At 37.1% G+C, this 25071-nt stretch overlaps 1 protein-coding gene across 1 annotated transcript in view; it reads right to left on the reverse strand.

Moving 5' to 3' along the window:
- Positions 1–24516, reverse strand: part of LOC111144975 (dedicator of cytokinesis protein 10-like) — a 43778-nt gene extending 19262 nt beyond the window's left edge. The window contains exons 1-20 of the mRNA XM_022499619.1: positions 24426–24516; positions 22239–22335; positions 20281–20325; positions 18287–18462; positions 18044–18160; positions 16846–16957; positions 16002–16123; positions 15800–15914; positions 15643–15709; positions 15370–15417; positions 14513–14614; positions 12438–12562; positions 11030–11142; positions 9565–9702; positions 8989–9171; positions 8350–8460; positions 6110–6325; positions 4641–4698; positions 4209–4307; positions 1505–1611 (exon numbers count right to left, since the gene is read on the reverse strand). Of these exons, the coding sequence (XP_022355327.1) occupies positions 1505–1611; positions 4209–4307; positions 4641–4698; positions 6110–6325; positions 8350–8460; positions 8989–9171; positions 9565–9702; positions 11030–11142; positions 12438–12562; positions 14513–14614; positions 15370–15417; positions 15643–15709; positions 15800–15914; positions 16002–16123; positions 16846–16957; positions 18044–18160; positions 18287–18462; positions 20281–20325; positions 22239–22335; positions 24426–24494 (2220 nt within the window). The 5' untranslated portion in view covers positions 24495–24516. The remainder of the gene's footprint in view (positions 1–1504; positions 1612–4208; positions 4308–4640; positions 4699–6109; positions 6326–8349; positions 8461–8988; positions 9172–9564; positions 9703–11029; positions 11143–12437; positions 12563–14512; positions 14615–15369; positions 15418–15642; positions 15710–15799; positions 15915–16001; positions 16124–16845; positions 16958–18043; positions 18161–18286; positions 18463–20280; positions 20326–22238; positions 22336–24425) is intronic.
- Between the last annotated feature and the right edge of the window lie 555 nt (positions 24517–25071).

The raw sequence follows: 25071 nt of genomic DNA on the forward strand, positions 1-25071 counted from the left end.
AGAACTTTGTAGGAACTCCAGTATCTCTGAATGGCCATCCAAACTCTCTAGCATGGCACTGAAGGAGCTCCACAGTCAGGCACCAACCTCCCTTTCAGTCCAACCCCCCACTTGCCACTGACTTTGCACTTTGGTTATACCATCCCGTACTACTCCAGTCTCAGAATCCTTTTGCACCTCCACACATTTACCTATGTTGTGGCTGCAGCTATAAGAACCTTATTTTCTCATTTGGCACCTTCAAGTCCCATCAATGTCAAGATCCCGTGTAAAAGTCTGGAGAGCTTTCATATATGTCCCATCCATCTGCATCCCAGTCACTGTCACTTAAAAAGTTTCCCTTTAATTGCCTAGATTTATAGTTGTTGGGTCTTGGACTAGCTAGTCCCCACCCTGAAAAAATTTGTCCTTCTCAAGATTCTAAGCTCTTTGAAAGTCAGCATTATGTCTTATTTATCTTTGTCCTCCACCCTGAACTCAGTGCCTCACATATACTAGTGGTTTAAAGAATATTCAGCTGAATCAAATTATATATTCACTAAAGGAAGTGGATAATATTGTAGGAATCTTTTCAACAATGTCTTTGAAGAAAAGATTCTTTTTTTTTTTTTTAAATTTATTTATTTGACAGACAGATCACAAGTAGGCAGAGAGGCAGGCAGAGAGAGAGGAGGAGGCAGGCTCCCTGCTGAGCAGAGAGCCCGACGCGGGGCTTAATCCCAAGACCCTGAGATCATGACCTGAGCCGAAGGCAGAGGCTTTAACCACTGAGCCACCCAGGCGCCCCTGAAGAAAAGATTCTTAGATGTTATTTGAAATAGTTAACAAATATGTTGTTGCATTTACTGTTTGTTTGTAAGGTATACTAAATCAACATTAACTATATAAATTTTAAGTAAAAATCCACCCCAAAACTTGCTTTCTGTACCCTTTTTTTTCAATCTATGTAACATTAAAATTTAAGCAATTAGCTGGTGAAATATTTTATTTACTTGATGAGGGAGCTCTGTTTTCTTTATCAGAATTGTTGCTATGTAAATCAACACTAGAAAGCTTGTTTTGAATTAATAAAAAATAACCATGGTTTGCAAATCAAAAGGTTTTTTGCAGAAACTAGTGAGCCTTTCTGTTCAAGTGTATTTACAAACAAACTTTCTAATGCACTAAAAAGCTGTGGACCGCTCACAAAATTTTCATCATCTCTTATGACGTTTACCAAAGGACCAACGATTTCATATCTTATAGAAGAGCTGACATTATATATTTGGGTCCATCTTAGAGAAATAAAGTTTAGTTTAAATATTCATGGAAAATTATGCTTTATCAATGGAATTTGAGGTCTATTAATCTCAGCTTAATTTTAGCCTGCCTTTCACTTAACCTAAGTCCTATTCTTCAGTAATCTGATTTCTGAATAACATTTTCTCCTCCATATTTAGCTTAATGTACCAGTTCAATGCATCTTTTTACTCAGTTACTATACACTAGATTATATTGATCTAACCTCATTGTACGGTGTGTCTTGCATTCCTGAATCTTCTTTCATTGCTCCTTCTTCTTTAATATTTGGTGTAATGCTCAGAAAAGCTGGCCAGCCCATAGAGAACATGCCTTGAGTGGACCAACAAAATGTGACATTATTATTTTGAGTCAAATCTTGTTTGGAAAAGATAGTGCCTTTCTTCATGACGTTACAAGTGGTAGTACAATAAAACTCACACAGTCAACAAGATGGGTAGATAATTCTGTTGATAAATATTCTTTTCCAGGGCAACCAGTCATCCTGTTTTATAAAATTGTATCATTTTTCAGATGACATTTTCTTTTAGAAGCTGGCATGGAATCATGGACAGAATATAGAATTTGTAGATAGATATGGTTCTAATGTTCTAATTTAGCCAGACTTTTTGAGTCTGCTTCTCCCCATTTGTTAGGCTGAAGATGTTAATATCTATCTCAAAGGATGGTTGAAGCGATTCAAAACATTAATATTTGAGAAAACACCTGGAATGATCAATGCATTACGGAAATAATGCTCATTCCTTGCCAATTTTCACTCTTATGAATTATCTAGAAACTTTCTTAAAATTTCCTAGCACTGTGGCTACCAAGATAAGAAGGAAAAGATCTGGCTCTACAGATAATATATAAAGATAGTTGGTTATGGGCGATGTCCCTGGAGGAAGGACTGGAACTGAACAGTGGGGAATCTGAGTAGTCAGGAGCACAGCTTGGAGTGACAGACCAGCCCTTGAACTTTGGTCTCATCACAAGCTAACCATGCACCCTGGGTCGGATTGTATCACTTCTCTTGGTTTTCTCACTTGAAAACAGGAGGCCCTAATAGCACCTAACTCAGACACATAAGAGGCAACTAATGGAGACATGGCCAGTATAAATCCCAGTGTGGTCCCTTACATGGAACACGTACTTTTAAAATTATAGCTAATACTTCTGTGAGATGTTTCCATTTTTAATTATCAGCTCATGAGCTATGTAACTAAATGATCACTCCCCAAATGTGCTTGAAATTATAATTAGAATAGTTTTTGCAATTTAATCCTTGCATTAAAAATTCTACTTCCCTACTTTTTAGCATAATAATATTCCTTCTGGAAATAAACATATATTAAAATATATGACAATACACTAGTAGGGATATATAGCAGAGAAAGTCATGATATATTTTTTGCAGGATGATGATTATTACAGTTGTACTTTCTGGAGTTGTTTATCTTTGCCTATATTCTTATTATGTTTACATTGTATTGAAGGAGATACTTTATTCCTCTGATTTAGAAACATCATAATATAAAAGTATATTGAGGACTTCAGGTATATATCAATGGATATGAATATATGTTAATGCATCATAAAAATCACCTTTCCTAGAGTTTACTAAACAAATATGTTCTTTTCTAAATGGATATGGTAGAGTCCAATGTTACCTTAGGTCTGGAAATGGGTATTTAACATTTTTTGAATATTAAAGTTTCACAAAATATTTTGGGATATAAATTTCCACAATTTCTCAAACTGACCCCCAGTTTTATCAGATTTTTTCAATTTTGTTTTTGTTAGAATTTGAAATCATCTTTATGGAGCTGTACAGTGTCTGATTATGATACAAAATAGATGGGGAAGAAGGGTACATTAGACAAAACAGTGATGAGTTTGATGACGTGCAAATAAAAAGGAAGCTAAATCCTAAGTGTGAAACTAAGCAGGAAGATCCCTGCATTTTAGCATGGACAGGAGCCATGAGGCCAGGTCTGGTCTCCTCCTCAAGTAAGTGACCTCACTGTCTCACCTTTCATTTTAGTCATTTGGTTCAAATGCTTTATTTGGAAAAGCCACTGAGATTCTTTAGAAAATATATGCATATTTAAAAGAACAGGGGATTAATTATGCTTCCAAAATATTGTAACTAAAGTCTATTTACCTTTTGCTCAATTATTTTGATCTTAGTATCTAAAGATTTGTTTCTGTTTTTCTTACACTGAGCTTTCCACTACATTTTGAAAATTAAAAGAGCACTAGGAAATAGATCGCAGGCCTTAACCTTTGGGTTTGAACAAACCTTTGTAAGAGAAAACAAGTTAAATGGATTAGCTATATTGCTAAATGTTTTACAAAGAGTAATTCTTTAGTTATTATTACAAAACCTTTCATCAAACTTTAAAGATGACATATTCTTCATTAAAGGGAATCAGTACTATAAATTATTATGTGTTGCAAGTTTTTTGAATCGGTTTAGGCTTTTAAAAAAGATAATGGAATATGATGATTATAGAGTCCTGCATATACATTTTTGGCATTCCTTGTTTTGAATGAGTTGTCTTATTACATTTCAAAATTAAAATAGATTTCTCTTGCAATTTTAAACAATTTTAGAATAAAATCCCAAGGGCAAACTAGTATGCAGATTGGTAGCAAATATGGCTATGACTCGTAATCCTAAATATTGGAAAAGATGCAGTTCTCTATGCTGAGAACTTTTCATTTCTAAACTTCATACATTTGGGTAGATTTCGGAATGGTAGGAGCTTCAAGCTTTTATGAGTGGTAGTTATGAAGGTCTGAGATAGTTTTTCTTTTAAGAATACATTTCACAGTTCTATCAAAGTAGACTTTAAGCAACAAGGTGATTTCTTTTGCACTGTTCCATGGGGGTAAAGGAGTTTATGTGGGAGAGTTAGGCCACTCACTTCCTCCACCAGGAGCTGTTAGTAATGGGTAGCTATCACAGGGGTGGATATCCTCCGGGAGCAGGGGTGGTGTGCAAATCTTTTCCATTTTCCAGTAACCTATGGTAGTGCAAGATGAGGTTAAGACATTGTTACATGTTAGTGTTAATACAAGCTTATGAGACTATTAATCATTAACCAATGAAACATTCTCATTTTGAACTAAGAGGCTGACGAGTTAGCCTTTTTGTGCATAAAATAAACATGATAATGGCACGAGAGAGCTAAAGTTCATAAGTACTGTATAATTAGAAATGTCTGTGAAAATTAATGTTACTTAATAAAACACAATTGAGATTAATACAACCTAAAATTAATAAGTTAATTGTAATTTAGGTTTCAACATGTCAACTTCTAGACTTTTCTCCCTGCACGCGGTCGCGGTCATCTTACCCTTTCTCTTCAGGTATTCTGCAATGAGAGCAGCTATATGGATGTAGCACATTGCAGCCTGTAATAAAACAAGAAAACCGTTCAGAGGAAAACACAGTGTGCATTTCACTATTCGTCTAATCAGGACGAATCTTCCGAGGTGAGTCAGTATTCCATGTGAGAATATGTGGAGGAATCCTTTTAATTAAAGAATCAAAAATAAGAATCGATTTGATTTCTAAAAAGTTCACCATCAAGAATAAAACGGGTATTTGGGAAATTTTGTTTGTGTTCATGTGGGTATAGTCTTCAAGTGGGTGAATGAATTGACCTGAAGAATTTTTCAACAGAAATATCTTCCTTCCTTAATATCTAAGTCTAATGTATATATTTTTAAATCCACAGTTCTCTTTCCTTATTAAAACTGTAAGCTATAGCATCGGGCTCTAAACTGGGGGTAAAATTAAGCAACCTTCTTACTGTTTCTACTACCAGTAATGGCCCCTTTGGACTATCTACTGTCTTTAAGATGGTCAACACACAAGGTGGTACTTGATTAAATAGTGAGGCCTAATGAGCCATGTGTGCTCCCGCCAACCACATTATATGGCAATTTTTAAAAAAAGGATTTTATTTATTTACAGCCTGACCTGTTGAGGGCTCCAAATGACTCCAGCTTTTCCCTTTGAAGGCTGTGGAGTTATTTCTCCATTTTCTGGGCCGTCCAAGGGAACTAGAGTTTCTCATTCTTGTCCCACCAAATTGCCTTCAACCGGGGTTTCTGATCGGCTCTATTTCTAGCCCAGGATCCCTCAGATGTGTTTAGGAAAACTTCAGGTGTTAGGATCATCCCAGATAAATTAATCTCTTCCCCAAAGGGGCATATTTCTGAGAATAAGGCCGAAGTTTCCCACTTGGTGTCCGAAAAAAACCACTTGGGGGCTGTGAATTGCTGCATAAAATTCCGCCCAGTGTTTGAATGGACATAAAAAAGTTATGTATTGATTTATAACCTTCACACAGTGCACTCTCCTCACATGGCTCATGGGAGCATTAATATTTCCAACACCAGTTCAGACTAGCTGCAAATGAGGACAGACTACCCCAGCCTGAGATTACTCACCACAGTGGCAAACTTCCCCATCCGAGTCCAATTACAGGGAAGATGTTTTAGAACACAGAACATTAACTTACATAACTCAATTTCCAGACATCCTTACAACCATCCTCCTTAGTCTTAGGCTTTCACCCTTCGTTTCTGCATTGCATATCCTACAATTACAGCTGATACTAACAACTCTGGCCTTGACTTGGTATCCTTTACAAGGAGTCGGGCATTCTTGAATCCTACTTGCCAATTTAATGCACATCATATATCACTGGGTCATATCTAGATACGTGGAAAAATATGGTAGCCTACTGTAAATGAAAATTCAGTTGTCCTGATAAAGAGGACAATACCAGTGGAGGACTGAGCCTTGGCTAATTACCTCAGATAAGTCTCCATTTCTTGCGTGAATCTTGGCCATGCTTTCAAGCCAGGTCCTCCGCAGCTCAGGGGTGCTTGCATAGGAGTTTGCCAGACTGTACTGGAGATCCACCAGCATCTCGGGGTCTTTCTCATGCTCCTTCATCTGAGCTGTTGCCATCAAAACAGTCCTTATACGTTTCGTCAGATCTTTCACCTCTGCTGGGAAGTTGCTGTTCTTTGGAAAACAGAGCACCTGGGTCATTATCTGTTCTTAATCCCTAAAATAGGTTACTTCAAGTTATGCTGTTAGTCATGGCTTGGCTTCACAGTTTGGTGCACTCTCTATGTTGTTCATAAATATGTACTTGCTTTAGATATGATTCTACGTATTGATTGTGGTTGTACACATTTGAACATAAGAACTGCAGTGGACTCCATCTTCTCTGCTCACCTAGCTTCTTCTAGTAAGAGCATCCTGATTGCTCTTTGAAGCTCTCACCTCTCTGGCTCTGGTTCATGTGATTTGAAAGGGTCTACTTCATTTAGGGGCACGAATGTGTAGTCCACCAAACTGGCCTGGCCAATCAACTTCTTTGATCCCTCAAGCCAGCAATTGGTTTAGGAATGATAGAAGGTTTAAACAAAGAGATTCAAGTCTGGGACATTGATTGGCACTACAGAACGAAGTGTTTTTTTTTTTTTTTTTTTTCTTTTTTTTTTTAAACAATTTTATTTATTTGAGACAAAGAGAGATAGCATGAGCTGGGGGAGAGGGGGAGGGGCAGAAGGAGAGGGAGAAGCAGATTCCCTCTTGAGCAGGCAGCCCCACACAGGGCTCAATCCCAGGACACCAGGACCATGACCTGAGCTGAAGACAGACACTTAGTCAACTGTGCCACCCAGGTGATCTGAGGCACTTTTTCCACTTATAGAATATTCCAGTGTCCTCAGGATTTCTGAAAGAGTAAGCTCCTGGGGAGAGCATTTACATTCACTTGTAAATGAAGTAAGCAAAGAGGAAAACTAAGCTGAGAGATAGAGAGAGGCAAACATCGAGGCAGTACGGAAAGGGGGCCTGAAAACATGATGATTTTTTTTAACATGATGATTTTTTTAATTAAAAAAAACCTTTTTTATTAAATTTTTTTCTCAGAAGTATCTGACATACATCACGGGTGAGTTTAAGGCATACAGCATGGTGGTCTGATATATACATATATATATCGGGAAATGAGTACCACAATAAGTTCAGCTCACAACCATCTTCTCATGTAGATGAAATACAGAGGAAGAAGGATAAAAAGGAAAAAGGAAAAGAAAATCCCCTTAGGATGACAACACAGGATTTTCTCTCTAAGCTAACTTTTCTGTATAGCATAGGCCAGTGTTAGCCATGGTCATCATGTTGTACCTGACATCCCTAGTTCTTATCTCTCCTACAATGAGAAGTTTGTATCTGTTGACCACCCTCCCCCAGTTTCCCCACTCCCCACCACCCGCCTCTGATAACCACAGGTCTGATTTCTTTTTCCATGATTTTCAGGGTTTTTTTTTTGTTGTTGTTGTTGTTAAGATTACACATAAGTGTTAAGATACACATAAGTGAGATCATACAGTATTTGTCTTTTTTGTCTGACTTATCTCACTTAACATAATGTCTATCCATGTTGTCATAAATGGTAAGATTTCCTCAGTTTTTATGGCTGAATGCTATTCTATTGAATATATACACCACGACTGCATTATCCATTCATTCACTGATGGACCCTTAGCTTGTTTCCATGCCTGGGATATTGTAAATAATGCTGCTATGAACATGGGGTTACAGCTATCCTTTCAAATTAATGTTGAAACATTGTTTTAATCCCTGGGATCAGCCATGCCCTGGACTCTATCCCTGGACTTTTCAGTACTATGACTAATGAAGAAGACTTCTGAAATTTCTAAAAGAATGATTCAGTAAATTTGGCCAAGAGTAAGATTATAAGAAAATGACTGTATTTCTGGATGTTTGTGGTTAGTTTTCTTGTTATATCCCATTCAATCACACATCTTGCAAATTCCACTTAACAGATGACAGACTAACAGTGTTAGAACTGATTATTAATTCAAACAAGTAAACTCAACGTTAGCACTCAGTTCAAGTCTCAATAAACAAAATACAGAACTTGTATTTTTTAATGATTTTGATATTTCACAAAAGAATTCAGTTTAGTTTTATTCCTAAGTCTTTGAAAATGCCCACAAAGCATTTCTTACTTTCATCTGTTTGTCTCCATTGGCAAAATTATTGGTAATTGCAAGGGAATGTTGAAATCGAGAGCCTCCAATCCCAGCGTCAGCTATTAACTGGCTTACGGCCTTGATGAGCTAGAAGAGAAAAGAACAATGGAACTTCAAAAGTGATAACTGAGAAATAGTAATTTTAAAGAAATCCATTGGACTGGATGAATGCATCTTTGATTTCTCCTTGTGGGTCCCAAAAGTAGCATCTTCATGCATTAAATTTTTAGAAGGTCATGTCATCTAGGGCGTTTCCTATAATTTTAGATATTTATATAAGAAGGTTGCAGGAATCTTGGGTTGCCTTAAAGAAAGACATTTCTGTGAGGAGAATCTGGTGGGGTTTGGCATTCTAGAGATAGCCTTGGTCTCCCGAGTTGTGTATTCTATTTTATTCTGTTCCCTGGCAGAAGAAAGGAAAGTCCAAATGGAGTTACGGACTTTGTTGATTTCTGCCCTCTTCCTCTGAGTGAGAGTTGACTGTGCCAAGTGTCTTCAAGGAGGGGTCTGGTAGAGGAGTTGGTAGCTTTTGCCTTGCAGCCAGGAGGCTTTGATCAGTGCTGGAACAGATGAGTGGTTTTCAAAACAGCATTAATGAAACTTGACAGCACTTACTTGTAAGTGAGACCGGACAATTGACTTCTGCTTGTTAAATTCAAAATTCTTCCTCATGAAAAAGTACAGAAGTGCTGATGCTTCAGTCTGCGTTGACCGTGACCTGTGGTTACAGCATTTCAGGACTTCATAGCAGAATGATCCACACAGGTCGGCTGGCCCCTGAAAGAATGCTGAAGGAAACTATGGAAATAGAAGGACTGGTTAAGGGTGGACCATGCTTTCATGTCACTCTGTTTATGCTCAATTTCAGAATTCCTTAGAACAAAATCCACCTTTTTTTTTTAACCTTGTCTTTTTCTCCCATCTGCAAGTGGAAGGGATAGAATTGTATTTATTTAAGCCTATATTAATATTTTTTCCCTAGAAATAATCATTCTTTACATTGTAAGTCTCCCATGCATCAATAACCAGTGACAACCCAGAACTAGAGATTAAGAACTTTGAAATGCTTTCTATTCACCGAACATCGTCGAAACACAGGGATCCTTTCCTCCATACTGAGAGATGTCAGAATTAATATGCATTTATCATCATCCTTCCCTGAGCTTTCACTGGAACCAGGAGAACGCTTACCTTGCATACAAACAATCTCAAGGAGGCAAACACATGCTTCAGTGCTGTGGCTGACTGGTTGACTTGGAAAAAGAGCATGTAGGTGTCAAAGACCCTCTTCATCATTGAATTTTGACATTCAGATTGTTGGAGCTGTCTCTGGAAATTTAACAAAGAAGTTATTTAGGATGAGTGAAAGGACAACTGTTTTCTTTTGAGAGATATTTATTGTGAACCTACTATGTGGTAGGCACAATTCTAAGTTCTGGAAATTGTAGTGAATAAGGCGATAAGACCTATGTTCCCACTGAAACTTATACAGAAGTGACTGAAAAAATCATGAAATAAGAAAATAGAGCAGAATGATAGGATATAATAAAAAGTAATTACTTTGGGGATAGTGCTACTCTAGACAGGATAGTTAGTCAAGACCTCTTTAATGAATGAACTGATATGTGAACTAAAGGAATTGGTTATGGGCAGATCTGAAGGGACTGTTTAGGGAGAGAGAAACAGATATACCAGGGACATGAGTTGGGAAGAAGTTTATGAGTTCAAGGTTGAAAAGAAAAAAAAGAGCAGAGCAGCCTGAGCGTGGGGCATGGGGTGAGATGAGGAGAAGTGTAGAAGATGAGGTCACAGATGAGGTCTCAGAGAGGCAGGTCCTCATCGGCTTTGATAGGGCCTTTGTGATGTCTGAGATTTGATTGACATTGTCACTGAGTAATAAATAATTAAAATATGGTTTTTGCTTTTCCTATTACCCATGATGACATTTCACCTGAAAGCAGAGCTTTCTTGGCATAATCATTCTGTTTGGTGCAGACTTTATTCAGTGGATCCAACTCTTCCGAGTTCAACCCTGAACATCTATAAGCTCATTAGATTGAGCTAATAGTTTAAATATCTTTATTGAGGTATAGCTGACATGTAATTTCTATAGTTCACATTTCTAAAATTTTATGTAAATGGAGACATACAATACAAACTTTTTGTTGGGCTTCTTTCATTGAACATGAGTGAGCAGTATTCTAGTATATGGATATATGACCATTAGTAAAATCCATTCACCATAACTCTGGTGATTCTAATAGTATGTAGTGGTATTATTTCACCCAAGCTACATAGATGACAAATAAGCACACGGAAAGATGTTGGGTCTGGCTGTCATTTGTCTCTCCCCTCAAGACTGAAAAAGTAGAATCACACTTCCCTTAGCTGGGCTTGCCTGAGAGTGAAGCAGGAGGAACAAGGAAAAATGTTTATTATTTGATGATAGTGACATATGTATGTACGTATATCATTTGAGCAGTAGTCAACTTCTGTTAAATTCTGAGTCTCATCTTTCAAATTTTTTTCCACTCACGCTTATGTTGATTTATGTAAGGTTAGTTGATTTCATAAAATACTTTAAAAATAGATTCTTGACTTCCTACGACTTTTCTACTTCCCATTTTATGTTGTGAAGATGTCAGAATCAACTTACCTGATGAATCTGGGTGAAGAGGGATAGCAGGTCCAGAATAGTCAGGCAAACCTCTGTAGCTATATTGGCCTCTGTGTCCACATGGTGCACAATGTCTATTTCATTGGAGTTGCCTACAAAATATAAGGTAGAACATGCATAAATGTCTAAGAAAATTCTTTGTATCCCATAAAGGACTTTTTTCTATTATAACATATTCAATGTTTACTGGTGTTTTGTTAAGTGATTTATTAAATCAAAGTGCTTTTGTTTGTTCAATTGCCTTATTGGCTGAATCAAAAACTCTAGACAGAGTCTTTAATGGATGCTGTAGACTGTTTGTGTCTCCCCCACCCCCCACCCCCGCCGATTCGTATGTTGAAGCCCCAAACCCAATATGATGGTATTTGGAGGGGGATCTTTGGAGGTAATTAGCTCTTGAGGGTGGAACCCTCCTGAATGGGTTAGTGCCCTTATAAAAAGGGACACCAGAAAGATCACCTATCTCTCTGTCATGTGAGGACCCAACAAGAAGGTAGCTGTCTGCAAACCAGGAAGAAGGCTCACATCAGACATCAAATCTGTTGGCACCTTGACGTCGGGCCTCCCACCTTTCCAGAACTATGGGAAATAAATGTTTGTCGTTTCAGCCACCCAGACTGTTAATTTGTAACAACTCAAACTGACTAATATAGTGTGTTTTCCCTTTTCATATGTCAGCTGTAGACAAGAGTGATCCATTTACCATTAGTTCTTAATTCTTTTCCATTGACACAGGCACTGACAGAGTCACATTTCTCTCATTCTCAGTCTGGGTCAAGTTTTATGCTCCCAGGCTAATAGACTAAACATGCAGTCTCTGTGGACAGTGTGCATTAATGGCCATTAAAGGCACTAAAGGTATTTATAGGTGAAGGCACATGTCTTCAAACAGGTAACTCTGGTCATATGCCCAGAATCACTAACATGTACATGGTACAAAAAACACTGGGTCCATTCTTCCTCATTCACAAGCTGGAATGTGTGCATTATTGTGTTCAAGATGTCACACATGTTGTTTCTAGAACATGGGCAACTTTCTGCTCTTCTTGAAGAGCAGACAATAATCTGGTTCAGAGAGGCCCCATAAGCCTGACAATAGCAAAGTCACTTGATACCAGAAGAGCTACACCCAGCAGATTATACCTAGTGATTCGCCTTTTTCCTTTCTTCTTTATAAGGACACTACATTTTTTAAATCCCCTTCTCTGGTGATTTTTTTCTCCTCTTAAAAAAATTCTCTGGGCTACAGCAAGCCTGAAAAGCAGTAATCTCGGTGGCATGCCAACATTTCCTACGTTTCTGAAACATTATAATGCATTTCATGTTTTCCACACATCTAGAGAAACACTGATCACCATCATGTTCTTATTATTTCTTGTTTACTTACTGGATATGGTGTTGTCTAACATCTGTAAGAGTTTGGGGTTTGAAAGTGCATTTTTGCCTCGAATTATAGGTAAGGTTTGTGATCTGTGCTGCTTATGTCCTTCATGAGTGGACGGGGTATGCATCCTGAAAATTAATAGGAAAAAATGGTTAATGTACGAGAGATATGACATATAGGTGTTCAATCAAGTATTCTAGATTGAGTAAAACATTTAAAACAATATTTAAATAGAGATGTTGCATAAAAATATTGATTATAGATAACATGATAAAAAGGGGTTTTAAGAATACTTTAGGAGAAGTTTTTTTAAACCAAAAAAAGGTTCAGAAGGATAATTAATACCAAAGTATGATAGAAGAATAATAGATACTGAATTTAATCTGAACAAGCATATTCATTACTGTTTAATGAAATCATGAGATTCCATGGGAAGTTCATGGGATTCCATCCTGGTAAGGGAGAGAGCTAAGGGGTCCCTGAGTGCAGGTACTTTCCAGGCCAAAGACAATGGCGGGCAGTGGCTCTCATTTGATGTCTCCTTGGCACTTCCATCTGGGGAATGAGCCAGTGTTATGTGGAAGTAGGAACACTTCCCATTCTTAACTTTCATTTAAGCTATCTTTTGGCCAAGATAATAGAACATTTTTTTTGAGGAAAGCTGGCAATAGGAAAAACCCTGAAGAGTCAAGCCTATAGATATGGCAATGGTTTTCTCTTGGTGACACTTTTCAAGGCTCATTTGGTTCTGACCAAATCAAATGCTCTGGATGGACTGAGGCCCAGAAGATCTAACTTTGGTTTTCAAGAGCCAGAGGAGTCCAGGTCATTCCTGAAGCTACAAGAAATAATGGGTCCTAGGTTGTATGGCTTGGACCTTTGGGACTGGTTTATTTCCAGGTTTTGAGTGTATTTTAGTCTGGAAATTCTGGAGGAAAATACTGGTTTCTGGAAAGAGAGAGGTGGGAATGGCTAGGACCTGTCTAGATCATTCAGGAAGAAGCCTGAAATCTAACTGACCAAACATCAACAAAACTACAGTGATCTCAGGTACATGACTATAGTCTTTAAACATAAGAAGTCATTGTTTATAGTTCTCTATTCTATTACCATTTGCAAAACACACCTATTACATTTTCTCATTTACTTTCACACAAGGGGCCACTTTAAGGAGTCTTATGGATGAAGAGGCAAAATTTACTCCATGATTTATTGGTTATTTACCACTTTCTTATTTCTAAAATTCTTTCTAAAATACAGCCATTTTCCTATTATATATTATTATGGTACCTCTGGGAAGAATAAATCAAACGAGAAAATTTTAGCATAGAATTCTTACTTACTAGACGCAGGGGAGAATTAAAGTAGGATTTCAGGGCAAAATTTCCCCACAGGGTAGGTTAATAAAGGATGACTCCAGGTCCTATATGCTAGTCAAATCAGTGTAATGACTAGGAAACCATCTAAATCCTCCCTGCCTTTGACCCTTTAGAAAACAATTTGAGCTCTAAAGATGCTGCTGACATATTACAATTATTGAGAGGAATGGGGATACAACCTCTCATCTTACTTTGTCACTAGGAGGTTAAAAAACATTAAACGAGTCATATATTGGAATTACGTCTTTTTGGGTTCAATTAAATTAAGGTACCTATTAACCCTCATCCTATGCATGGCATTGTGCCCCGAGTGCACATAAATAAAGCATAATCCTTGCCTCTTAGGTCTTCACAAGCTAGCGGGGCAGATCAGGCAGTACCTGAGAAGTTTTTTCAGAAAAACACAGAGTTACTTGAAATCTGCATTTGGTTTGAAGTATATGCATATATACACATGTGTGTGTGCATCCACGCATGCTCATGTGTGTGCATCCATACCCCCATACACATATACACATCCATATCCATGTATCTGTGCATATATATACACACATATACATATATACAATACATTGATACATATGTATATATGTGTACACATATACATACATACACATGTATATACACTCATATATACATACATATACACACATTTATACACACAATATGATTACAAATATCAAGCAAATGTGATGTTACCATTGTGACAAGGGACCTGATGCTTGACAGGAAGGATTAGATCCCTTGAGAGTTCCATTGTTCTGGGTGGACTGCACAAATTTAAATGCAGCAGCAATTTTTCTGCAAGGAGAACTGATGTTTTAATCATAGCTCAGTAATTGTAATTTATTTATAAATACAGAATGGCAACTGGCAGGTTGATTATTGAACAAAGAAATAAGTTCACATGCTATGAAAAACAGAATCATATTTTCTTCCAGCAATGGGAAATGGGGGTTTAGTGAAGGTACTGGGGGCTTCATGGTCTCTCACGAGAAAAGGATGTCAACACAGTAGTTATTCCAGATTCATTTTTCTCTTTAGCTTACTGGAGGTTATATTTTTTCTTTATTTTCTTCTAATTGAAGAATAGTTGACACACAGTGTTATATTAGTTTCAGGTGTACAACATACTGATTTGACGAGTCTGTATGTTTGTGGCAGTCACCAAAAGTGTACCTCATCTATATTCCCTATGTTGTACCTTTTATTCCTGTGACTTATTCACATTGGATGTATTTTCTTAAATAGGAATCTTCTACATTACATCTATACAAATGATAGGTAAGTTAGTTCAGACTATGTAGGAAATGTGGTTTCCTTTCAGAAAGGTATGTTTTGTGTTTTATTCTCTTAACAGCTTTAACTAGTCCTAGACCTACTACGGGTAGAGGGTAATCATCAAACTCCTATGTCTACTGTGAGGCCAACCTTATAATCCTTATGTGCATTTGAAGATTTCTAACATATATCTATAAGTCTAACTGGATAAATCACTATTTGTCATAATTTTTTTAAAAGACCAGATTAACGGATTGGAATTTTAAAGTTATTACCTTATTATATTGCGTTTCCCTAGGTATCTGAAATTTTGAAGACAAACACTGGAAAGGAAAAAAAAAAGTCACATTCTAATTATTCATGCCCTTTTATTTATACAAACCATTCATTTAAGTACATTAGAAGAAAAATATTACATTTTCTTTAAATATTTCTTCCATTACTAGTGATAGATAGTTTAGCATATGGGTTCTTAGAATGAAGGATGGCATACTAAACTATTTTGAAGCTTCAGAAAAAAATGTTAACAAATCAACTCTATAACTTACTCCAAGATGCTGAAGAAGTCAGATATCTCTGGGCTGGGTGCTCTTTGCCAGTAGGCAATCAGTGTCTCTGAAAGGAAACACCGTGGAGCATGAGACTCTTGGAAACTCAAAGTTTTTTCCTTTTTAAAAAATTGTAATTTTCAAGAGCTCTCCTTACCCTCCGAAATGGTCTTCATAATGTGAAGAAAACACATGAGAAGACTCCTGGTTTCTGCTTGATCTAACTTGTCAAATCGAAGGGTTGATCCTATCAAAGACAAGGGTCTAGGGACCTAGGAGTGGAAGAATCAAGAAGGGCTGAGGTAGAGTGAGAGACTGCTGGCTCACAAGGTGCTGCATAATTGGGAAAGAAGCCCCACCTTTTCACAGTTGTCAGTCTTCTCACTGCTCTTCTCATTGGTGCTTGGGTTGGAGTCAAGACTTGCTAAGGAGGCTCTGGAGTCAGCATGGTTTACTGTAGAAATAGCTATTGATGAAAATGCTGCAAACACAAGCCACAGCACACAGATGATAATGAGATGCAATGGGCACACACATGATGACCCAAAAAGATATGGAGCATGGAGGTGATGGCAATGTTGGGCAAGGCTGACATAACAGAGTCTGGAATTGCCATTAAAGACATGCCACATTGTAAGAATGGTCATGAAGACCACACTGGCATTTAAGGATTTAGGAAAATTTAGGCCATTATAAATGGAAATAAAGTACTGCTTGTTCCTTTGATTTCTTAAAAAAACTTTTAAAAGAAAGTTTCTCTTATAAAAATGCTTTAATAAATGTTCATAAGGTGGCTTTTGGGGAAGAAGCTTTCAAGTTTTGACAGTTTATAAGAATTGAACAGTTTATAAGAACTATTTCCAAAATAGTTCTTAGAAGTAAATTTTGAAGTTGATGGGCTATTATATTTTACAGGTTGTACGCAATGAACACTTAAAGATTGTTTCCAGAATGAAGCAATTTGCTAACATCTGAGCAGATTGCTCTTTGAGCCAAGAAAAACTGAATGCTAAGTGGAAGAGGTAGCCCCTAGATGGTTTTTAAATAAATGGGTAAAGAAACTCTTTAGCCATATAACTAAAGTGTACTTTGACATACAGAAATTATGCACATTGAATTATGGAGTGGGTAAAAAACACGATGATATGTGACGTAAACATGGATGAGAGTGAAACACAAGTGTTCCCCAAAGGTCTTAAGTACCTGCTATGGAGTTTAAAACATCTTTAGAAAATGATGTGTCCACAGAGTTTGCATGTTTCATAGCTGACTGGATGTGAAATCCTCCATTGGTGCTGAGGTCGTCTCTAGACCCCTGCATTTCAAGCACAGAAGAGATTATGGGAATTGCCATATTTCAACACTGGAAACCCACACATGCTTTCTTTGTTACACTTTTGATTTGATGCTATTTGACTTGACCTTTCATATTCCAGCAAAGGTCTTCTGCAAAAGCAGGTAGGAGAAATGGATAGTCACAATCATACTCTTCAACAAATCCATACCCCTAGTCACCACTTGATTTCTTATGTGATTTTTTCTTTTTTTAAAATGTAGTGGAAACTACCTTCTAGATATAAACTAAATGGTTGGAATGGCTACTGATTTTTTATGGATTATGCTATAGATTACATATCATTATAATCATGGGTCATCTTATGTATATTACTAATACTAAAAACTAATTCCAAATACTATGTGCCAGTCTCTATAAGTGTTTTCTACTAGACCATTTAATCCTCATAAGAATCCTGTGATGGAGTAATTCTATCCCATTCTATAAAGAAGATAGTAGAGGTTGAAAGAGCCTGGATTACTTATCTAAGGTTACATTGCTAGAAACTGGTATTACTGGGATTTGAACAAGGTCTTCCTCTAAACAGCTTTCCAAAGGCATAGCTCCTAACTTCGAAGTGGTAATATCTTGCCCTCCGTAGTGTGTTAATTCATCTGGGATGTGAACAGAGGAATCCAATCTCAGGTGGCTTGCTGTGCAGCCGCAATGGTGGCTCAGTGGAGGAGGGATGGCAAAGAGGCCACTCCTGGGTGTGACTGAAGCACTTGGCTACACTAACACCAGGTGGTCATGAAGCTCATGTGGGGAAAGGTCAGGGGAGGGAGGAGGGGCACGCTGAGGATGGAGCCATGCATGCAACAGAGGAACCTGGTAAAAACTGGACAGAACTGGAAGGTGATACAGAGAAGAGAGGAAAATGATGGATGAGGTGGAAGGCTTCAGGGACCAATGTGGACCAAATGACATTGATGCCAACATCTTAAAATGGCTAGCACGAAATGCTTAGTTTGCTCACAGTTGAGGGAAAATAGCTCTCCAGGGCAAAAATACAAAACAGGGAAACTCTTTATTAAAATCAACATTTGAACCATTTTGTAAACTCACCTGATTAGATGTGTTGACAGTAAAAGGATACAGGTCCTTTAGGTAAATCCTTGGCATGTTGTCCAGAAGCATGCCATAGAGGGGCATGTATAAACTTGCTATCTGGGCCTGCTTCTCCTAGGAGGAAAGGTAGTCAAAAGAAATTATTCACATAAAAATCAATAGACTTGTAGGTTTGCTATGCATTTAATGCAGTGAGCCATTAAATGGTGTTTAGGGAAGGGAGAAAAGAAAATCACTCACTGGTTGTTTGTATCGATCATCAAATGAATGCTTAGCCATTAAATTTTTTAGGACAGCTAAAGCTAAGTGCCTGATGTCTTGGTCTTCTTGCAGGGCAAAGCCAACTTCTCGGAGTAGAATTCCAATTAAGAAGTGTTTGCGGCAAAATTCATTTGTGACTGAATATTCAGGCATATCTTTGTGAGGAAAGCAAAGAGATCATGTTATTGAAAATCAAATGATCACTTTATAATTCAGAAAGATTTATCCAACAACTACCAACCCTCTCACCACCAGGGAAGGATTCAGTAATGCAGTCTTACTACAGAGATGAGAAATGAGAGAGAGGAACATTCCAGAAGTATTGTGTGTACACTACTACCAATAATACTCACTGACCATGGTCAAATTCTATAAAAGTGGTATGTCTACAATGTTACAGGAGTTGAAAAGAGAAGATTGATTTTCTGTCTGGAAGAATCAGGAGGTGTGACTGGAAGGAATATGTTGAGATGGGCCTTTGAGGCTGTTGAAGGTTTGGAGAGGCAGAGGGTCAGGAGTCAGTGGTGGTGGGGGTTGGGGGTGAAAGAGAAGAGGTTGGGAGGACCAGGGGACAGGGTTTTGGTGGCACAGACTTCTGAAAGCACAGTGTATGGGGATTATAGGTTGGGGGTGTACAAGTCAGCACAGCAGCCAAGATGAGGTGGTGGGAATTGAGACTTGAGGGGCACTTGGGGCCAGATGATGGAGAGACCTAAACACAAATTCTTTAGCTAGTGCCTAGGACCCTCCACCATTTGGCACTGAATTCTGTGTAGAAAGGATTATGTCACCAAAGGCTTTGAGATCAGACCTGTGCCTATTTATTTGCTCACGTGGCAACAGGATGTAAGTGAGTTATTCCTTGGGGGAAATGTGGGATAAGGGCTATAATACAAGAGGTTTGGCCCTGGGGAAGGGAGGGGAGAAGTGAGATGCATCTGGCCTGGGGTAGGAGGACCCAAGTAGTAGAAGAAAAATGACCAGGACAAGTTGGCTAAAGGATGTGAAAGAGCAAGAAGAGGAACACCAAAGGGACTGCAAAATCTGGAGCCTGAATTATGGAGAAATTGGAATCTTAAAATTTCCACTAAGTATGGATTTATTTGGAATTGCCCAATGTGCTTCCTAAATGTAATGATTAATAACAGGACTAGCGCCCACTTCTAGAACACGTATTGAGTGCCAACAGGAGGCCAAGCCCTTTATAGGGGTTATCTCAGTGAATCTGCGAGGTTACACGTTAGATGTAATGAGCTGCTGAAATATTACAGTCATCACTGACTAGGGGCAAATGAAGCACGTGGAAGTTTGTAGTCTAGGACGATGCCACTGGAGGTGGAAGAAAAGGGAATGTGAAAGTTCTAGAAATAGTGGTCCAAGGGCGTAGTTAGGTTAAAAACATTTCTCTGTGTAATAGTGAGTATTCATGAGGGCCCAAAAGTAGAACACAACTATGTAATTCCCAGCCTAGGGCTAGAGAAAAGTTCTGCCCAGACTGTTCTAAGTTATGAATCTATTTCAAGTAAAAATGATAATTTCAATCTTGAGAAATGAGCTCAAAAACCAGACCGTGGTTTATTGACAGAAATATATCACATGAAGCTAGTTACACTGAACAAACATGTTATTGCATATAGCTGGGAATTTTGTTTATGATACACCCTAAGAAAATTTTAGATGATTTGGGAAATTTAAAAAAAGAAGTAAAACTCTGGAGAATAAAATAAGAAAGAATTGATGTGGGCAAAGCATTTAATTATTTGTAACCAATGTTCAGTCAGCATATTGACTGTTTTGATTGTATGATAAACATATGGCTATTTTTTGGCATCTGGAGATTGGAAACTTGTAGTATGTATATCTATCAATATTATCTATCAATATTATATGTAGTATGTGCATCTGTCAATATTATCAGATTATGGTATGGCTACTGATGCTTAGATAATGTAATATAAAATGTAATTATTTACCTGATGCATGTAACTCTTGAGTTGATTCTGAAGGTGTTAAAGGATCTGGATTTAATGGGAATAAATAAAAAGTTTAGATATACACATACTCAGGTATACACCATATTCATTAACAATTGGTAATTTATACTGAAAAATTAAAATACATTGTCCTAAACTATAAGTAAGACTCTTCAATAAAGTTTTGTTTCTTGGAAACAAATACCATAGGTTGTTTCCTTAAAAAAGGAAGCCATGAACAGAATTATTTTAATTCTTGGCCTTGTACTTGAGCACCTGTTATTTTCTATCAGAAATCTGCATGCCACAAAACATATATTTTTATGTTCATTGTTGATAATATTAGATCTATAAAGAGACTATTAGGACGTTTCCTGAGCTACTGACAAATAGTAAACAATTAGAATTAAAATATAAAACAGGTTTGCGCCTCTTGAGTATCTTAACCAGCATGTCTCACCCAATAATAACTTGGCACTAGTTTATACAATAAAAAGGAATACAAAACAAAAGTCGAAAGTAACGTTTCTACCTCTTTTTCTATAAAGGCATTAAAATTAAATGTACTTTGTAAAGAAGAAAAAAATGGAATAACTAATTAAATAGCTTATGTTTATTCCTTAATAGAATTCAGTAGCTTATATTTAAGATTAAAATGACGGAAGTTTCATGGTATGGCATACCATAAGAGACTTTTAACTACAGAGAACAAACTGAGGGTGGCTAGAGGGAGGTGGGTGGGGGATGAGCTAAATGGGAGATAGGGATTAAGGAGGGCACCTGTGATAAGCACTGGGTGTTGTAGGTAAGTGATGAATCACTAAGTTCTACTCCTGAAATCAGTATTACACTATATGCTAACTAACTAGAATTTAAATAAAAATTTGAAACATAAAAAAAAATAAAAATAAAATGACAATGCTTTCATAGGCTTGATAATGTACTTTACCCTATTTTCCCTCCAAAATATTATGCACACTTTACTCTATTTTCCCTCCAAAATACTAGCTTTGTATAATACATACAGTAGAAGTTGCAATACATGTGAGGAGGCTCTTTACCATCTTAGTTTCTGCTTTCCATGAATATCAAAACTGTGCCCTGTGGATAATTTACTCACACATTAGAAGCAAAGCATTTTGTCTTTCTTCCTCTCTCTCTCTTTCCTCTCTCTTTTTCTCCCTCCATCCTTCATCCCACCCCCCCTTCCTTCCTTCCTCCTTTTCTTGAAGTATGATTGACTATAACACTATATTGGTTTCAGGTGTCCAACATAATAATTCCATATTTACATGTATTGCAAAATAGGAGCAGAATATTTTAAGTTCTTAAATCATTTTAGTGTTTTCTTTGAATCTTGATGTTAGATTAGCTTCTGATGGCTAGATGTATGATGGTCATTTTGGTATCTATCTATATTGGTATATATAACATAGATATTAATAAAGTTAAAAATGAAAACATTTTCTGTAGACCATTTATACTTTAGCAAATATGGAATCGAGGAGCCCTGTTCTTCCCTGCACAGACATCAGGGGCTCTTTCTAACCCACAGATGCGGAGTATTTACAGTGACGCCCTCCTGCCTGCCTTTTTTTTTTCTCCTTTTCAAGGCAAAAGTTTTTTTGTTTTTGTTTTGTTTTTGTATAAAACTCATTTTGAAGAATTGCATTTTAAATAATTAGACACTTTAATTGATACCTTTAAGTGTATTTGTACTCACAAAGTGTAACTTCTCTTCCTCATAATTTTCTGCCTTTCAAAATCAAAAGAAAGTTTTCTTTTGGAGACAGTATAGTAAAAGTATTACTGTAGGTTAAAATTCTTTGATTTATAATCATTGAGGCACAAACAAGACCAAGGAAGTAGGAAAAAAGCAACACATAAATGAAGGTAAAAACAAATAAATAAATTTGAATGTTCATTTTGTAGGAACCGGTGCAAATTCTGGGCATTACCTGGAATGTTTGCTGATCTTATGGGGAGACACAAAGGAATAAAGTGTTCATGCTGACATACTTCTTGAAGAAAATCAAATTTATACTGGCATAAGGTCTGAAAAAGAGGCAAACTAAATGACTTATTTACTCACCAAGAAGGTTAATAAAAAATCTGCCTTTGAATCTTATACCTAGAAAGAAGATGTAGTTACTTTTGTGTACTTTTGTTTTTGAGCTTCTAAGAGATATGAAGATATGATCTTACCCAGTGGTATTTTCCATTTCTTTAAGCTTCTATCAGCCCATGTTTATTCTGAGAGGGCTTGTGTCTCATCACAGGTACAGAACTCTAAAACTGCACTGAGCTCATAGAACAGGTCACTGCAATCAACCCCTCTTATCCAGTGCTAAGGAAGATAATGGCCCATGTGATCTCTCTGTAGGTCTTTTGTTCTCAGACTATATTATTTGGTCTCACCTCTTTCCTGCCCTTGCAAACAGGTCTGTCTTCTCAATAATGTTTTGATTAGGACAGTGATTAATGGAATTCAGACATGGTCTAAGACAGCTTAATACATGTGTTAAAAACAATCACATAAGAAGGAACAATTAACAATTCATAAATATTCTGTTTTCCTCATTGTGCAGACTAAGTAATCAATTTTTAGGATCCAGTTAGGTTGTATTCATTGTATTCACTAATATCATCCAACAAAATAAAATATATTCCATTTGCTCGGATATTTTAGAATTATATTTTGTGGCAACTTCAGTTAATAATTTAAAATACTCTCATTTCAAACAAGGATAGTATTTGACTTAATCCTTTGTGCATCAAGGTGAATAAGAGCATAATTAAATTGTATGTTAATTATTTTTCATTGAGTATGTTCTGTTTGGTTTCTGAAAAAAATAAATAATTTAGGCCTCCTGGAATTATATCTAAAAAGATATTCGGCAAATTTCATGCATAATTGGAGCACTAACAAAGAATATTCTTTCAAAAAATATATACAGAGGGAACTGGATTCTCAAAATACAAATGGCATATAATCATATAACTCCCCTAGTCAAAAATAAATCTCCATTGCCCAAAAGATAATGTTCAGGTTCCTAAGCATGGCATGAATGGATATAAGAAGATCATTATTTATTTTTGGCTTCTCTACATTCATTATTCTTTCCCAATACCTAGAAAATTACCCCTTGGGGACTTTCCTTCTTCCCAAAGGGCAAAGGTTAATGCGGAACTATCAGTTCTAGTGACCTGTCTTCCCTCCTTAAGAGGCAGGCATGTGACCCAAAGCAGGTTGGTCACACATTTCCTCTCTGGAATGTAAATCTTAAGCAGAGGGTTAAGGGGAAGAAAATGGTCCCAAGATATTTTTTAAGCAGTAGTGAGCCTTAGCCACATGGTTCTTCCTTTGCAATTATTCTTGCGCCCTGGCTCCTGTTCCTTCTCAAGCTCAGCTCTCCAGCTCTTTCACTGATGCCTTTATGCTTCTAATACTTTCCCTCTGCTCAAACTGACATAAGTTTCTGTTGCTTGCAACCCAAAGAGACTTAACTGGTACAGCTTTCATGATCTGGCCCATATCCAGTCTTATTTCCTTCCAGCATATGTCCTACCATAGCTCAATGGTTCTCAAAGTTGAAAGAATATAAGAATCACCTGAAAGCCTTACTGTAATATAGATTTTGGAATCCCACCTGCCACGGTCAGCTCTGGGATCACTGGTCTGGGAACCACACTTTGAGAATCACTGCTCTCCAGACAGCATGGTTCCCAATCTATCTCCCAACACATTCTCCCTACTTGGGAAAGGGGGTCAACTGTCCATTTTTCCCTAGGCTGAAGGATTTCAGAAAAGTGAGACTTTCAGTGCTAAAACCAAGACAATCCCAAGCAAACCTGACTATGATAATTGCAGCTGAAAAGTATTACTCCTTTCACCGCCCACAGGAAATAGAAGTGAAACCTACATGTTCATTCCAGACTCCACACTCCACAGTCCCCCTTTAAGGAAGGATGTGGGAGACGAACAGATAGACCGTTTTAAAAGGCTGCCTCTCATTGGGATAGAAACTATTTGTTGATACAGAGGATGGATAGGCTAATGTTTTAAGCAGGAAAACACAGAGACTAGTAGATTTATTTATAATGCAGTGGTTCAGAAAGCAATCAGTCCTTCACTTGGTTCTTACCTTGAGATCACCAGAGGAGAACATGCTGACATAATTGTTAACCATCTTAAATACAAAGCCCCGATCCATAAATGTAAAACAGCGCTAAAAAATACAAAATTGTAAATTCAGACATTTTTGCTTTAAAGGTCATTAAAGATTTTAGAAAAGGTGGTTAAATATATTGAAGTAAAATGACATTTAACTAAATGTGTTGTGTAATAAAAGTTTTAAAAGAACTCTACAATATGTTTAAGCATCCATCCACGTATGGCAACTAATTAAAACGTGAGATAGTGTGCACATACCAGAAAGTTACAAACCCCTATTTGTCAATTTTATAAAACACCACTTAAAATATTGCAGTGAAATATTATAGTCCTTTCCTTTCTATACAGGTTTTAGCTTTTACTTATCTATTTATTTTTTAAAATCACTTAGTTACATTTGATTACTGTTCTTTTAGTAATTTGACTACACAGTTTATCAGGTGAAGATCCTTTGCTGTACAATAACTGGGTAGGAACAGAGGTGGCAGAGGTGGGTCAGGAAAGCCTTTTTAAATCTCTGGCTTCCTTTAACCAAGTAGTTTCCTTTCCAGGCAAGGCAGCTTGAATTTGTGGAATGAAGGTAAGAGACCCTGAGATTTCCATCTCTTACTCTGTTG

The sequence above is a fragment of the Enhydra lutris genome, unplaced genomic scaffold (genome assembly GCF_002288905.1).
Source record: "Enhydra lutris kenyoni isolate GAN:26980312 unplaced genomic scaffold, ASM228890v2 scaffoldscaffold1, whole genome shotgun sequence".
In the NCBI taxonomy this organism is placed as follows: domain Eukaryota; kingdom Metazoa; phylum Chordata; class Mammalia; order Carnivora; family Mustelidae; genus Enhydra; species Enhydra lutris.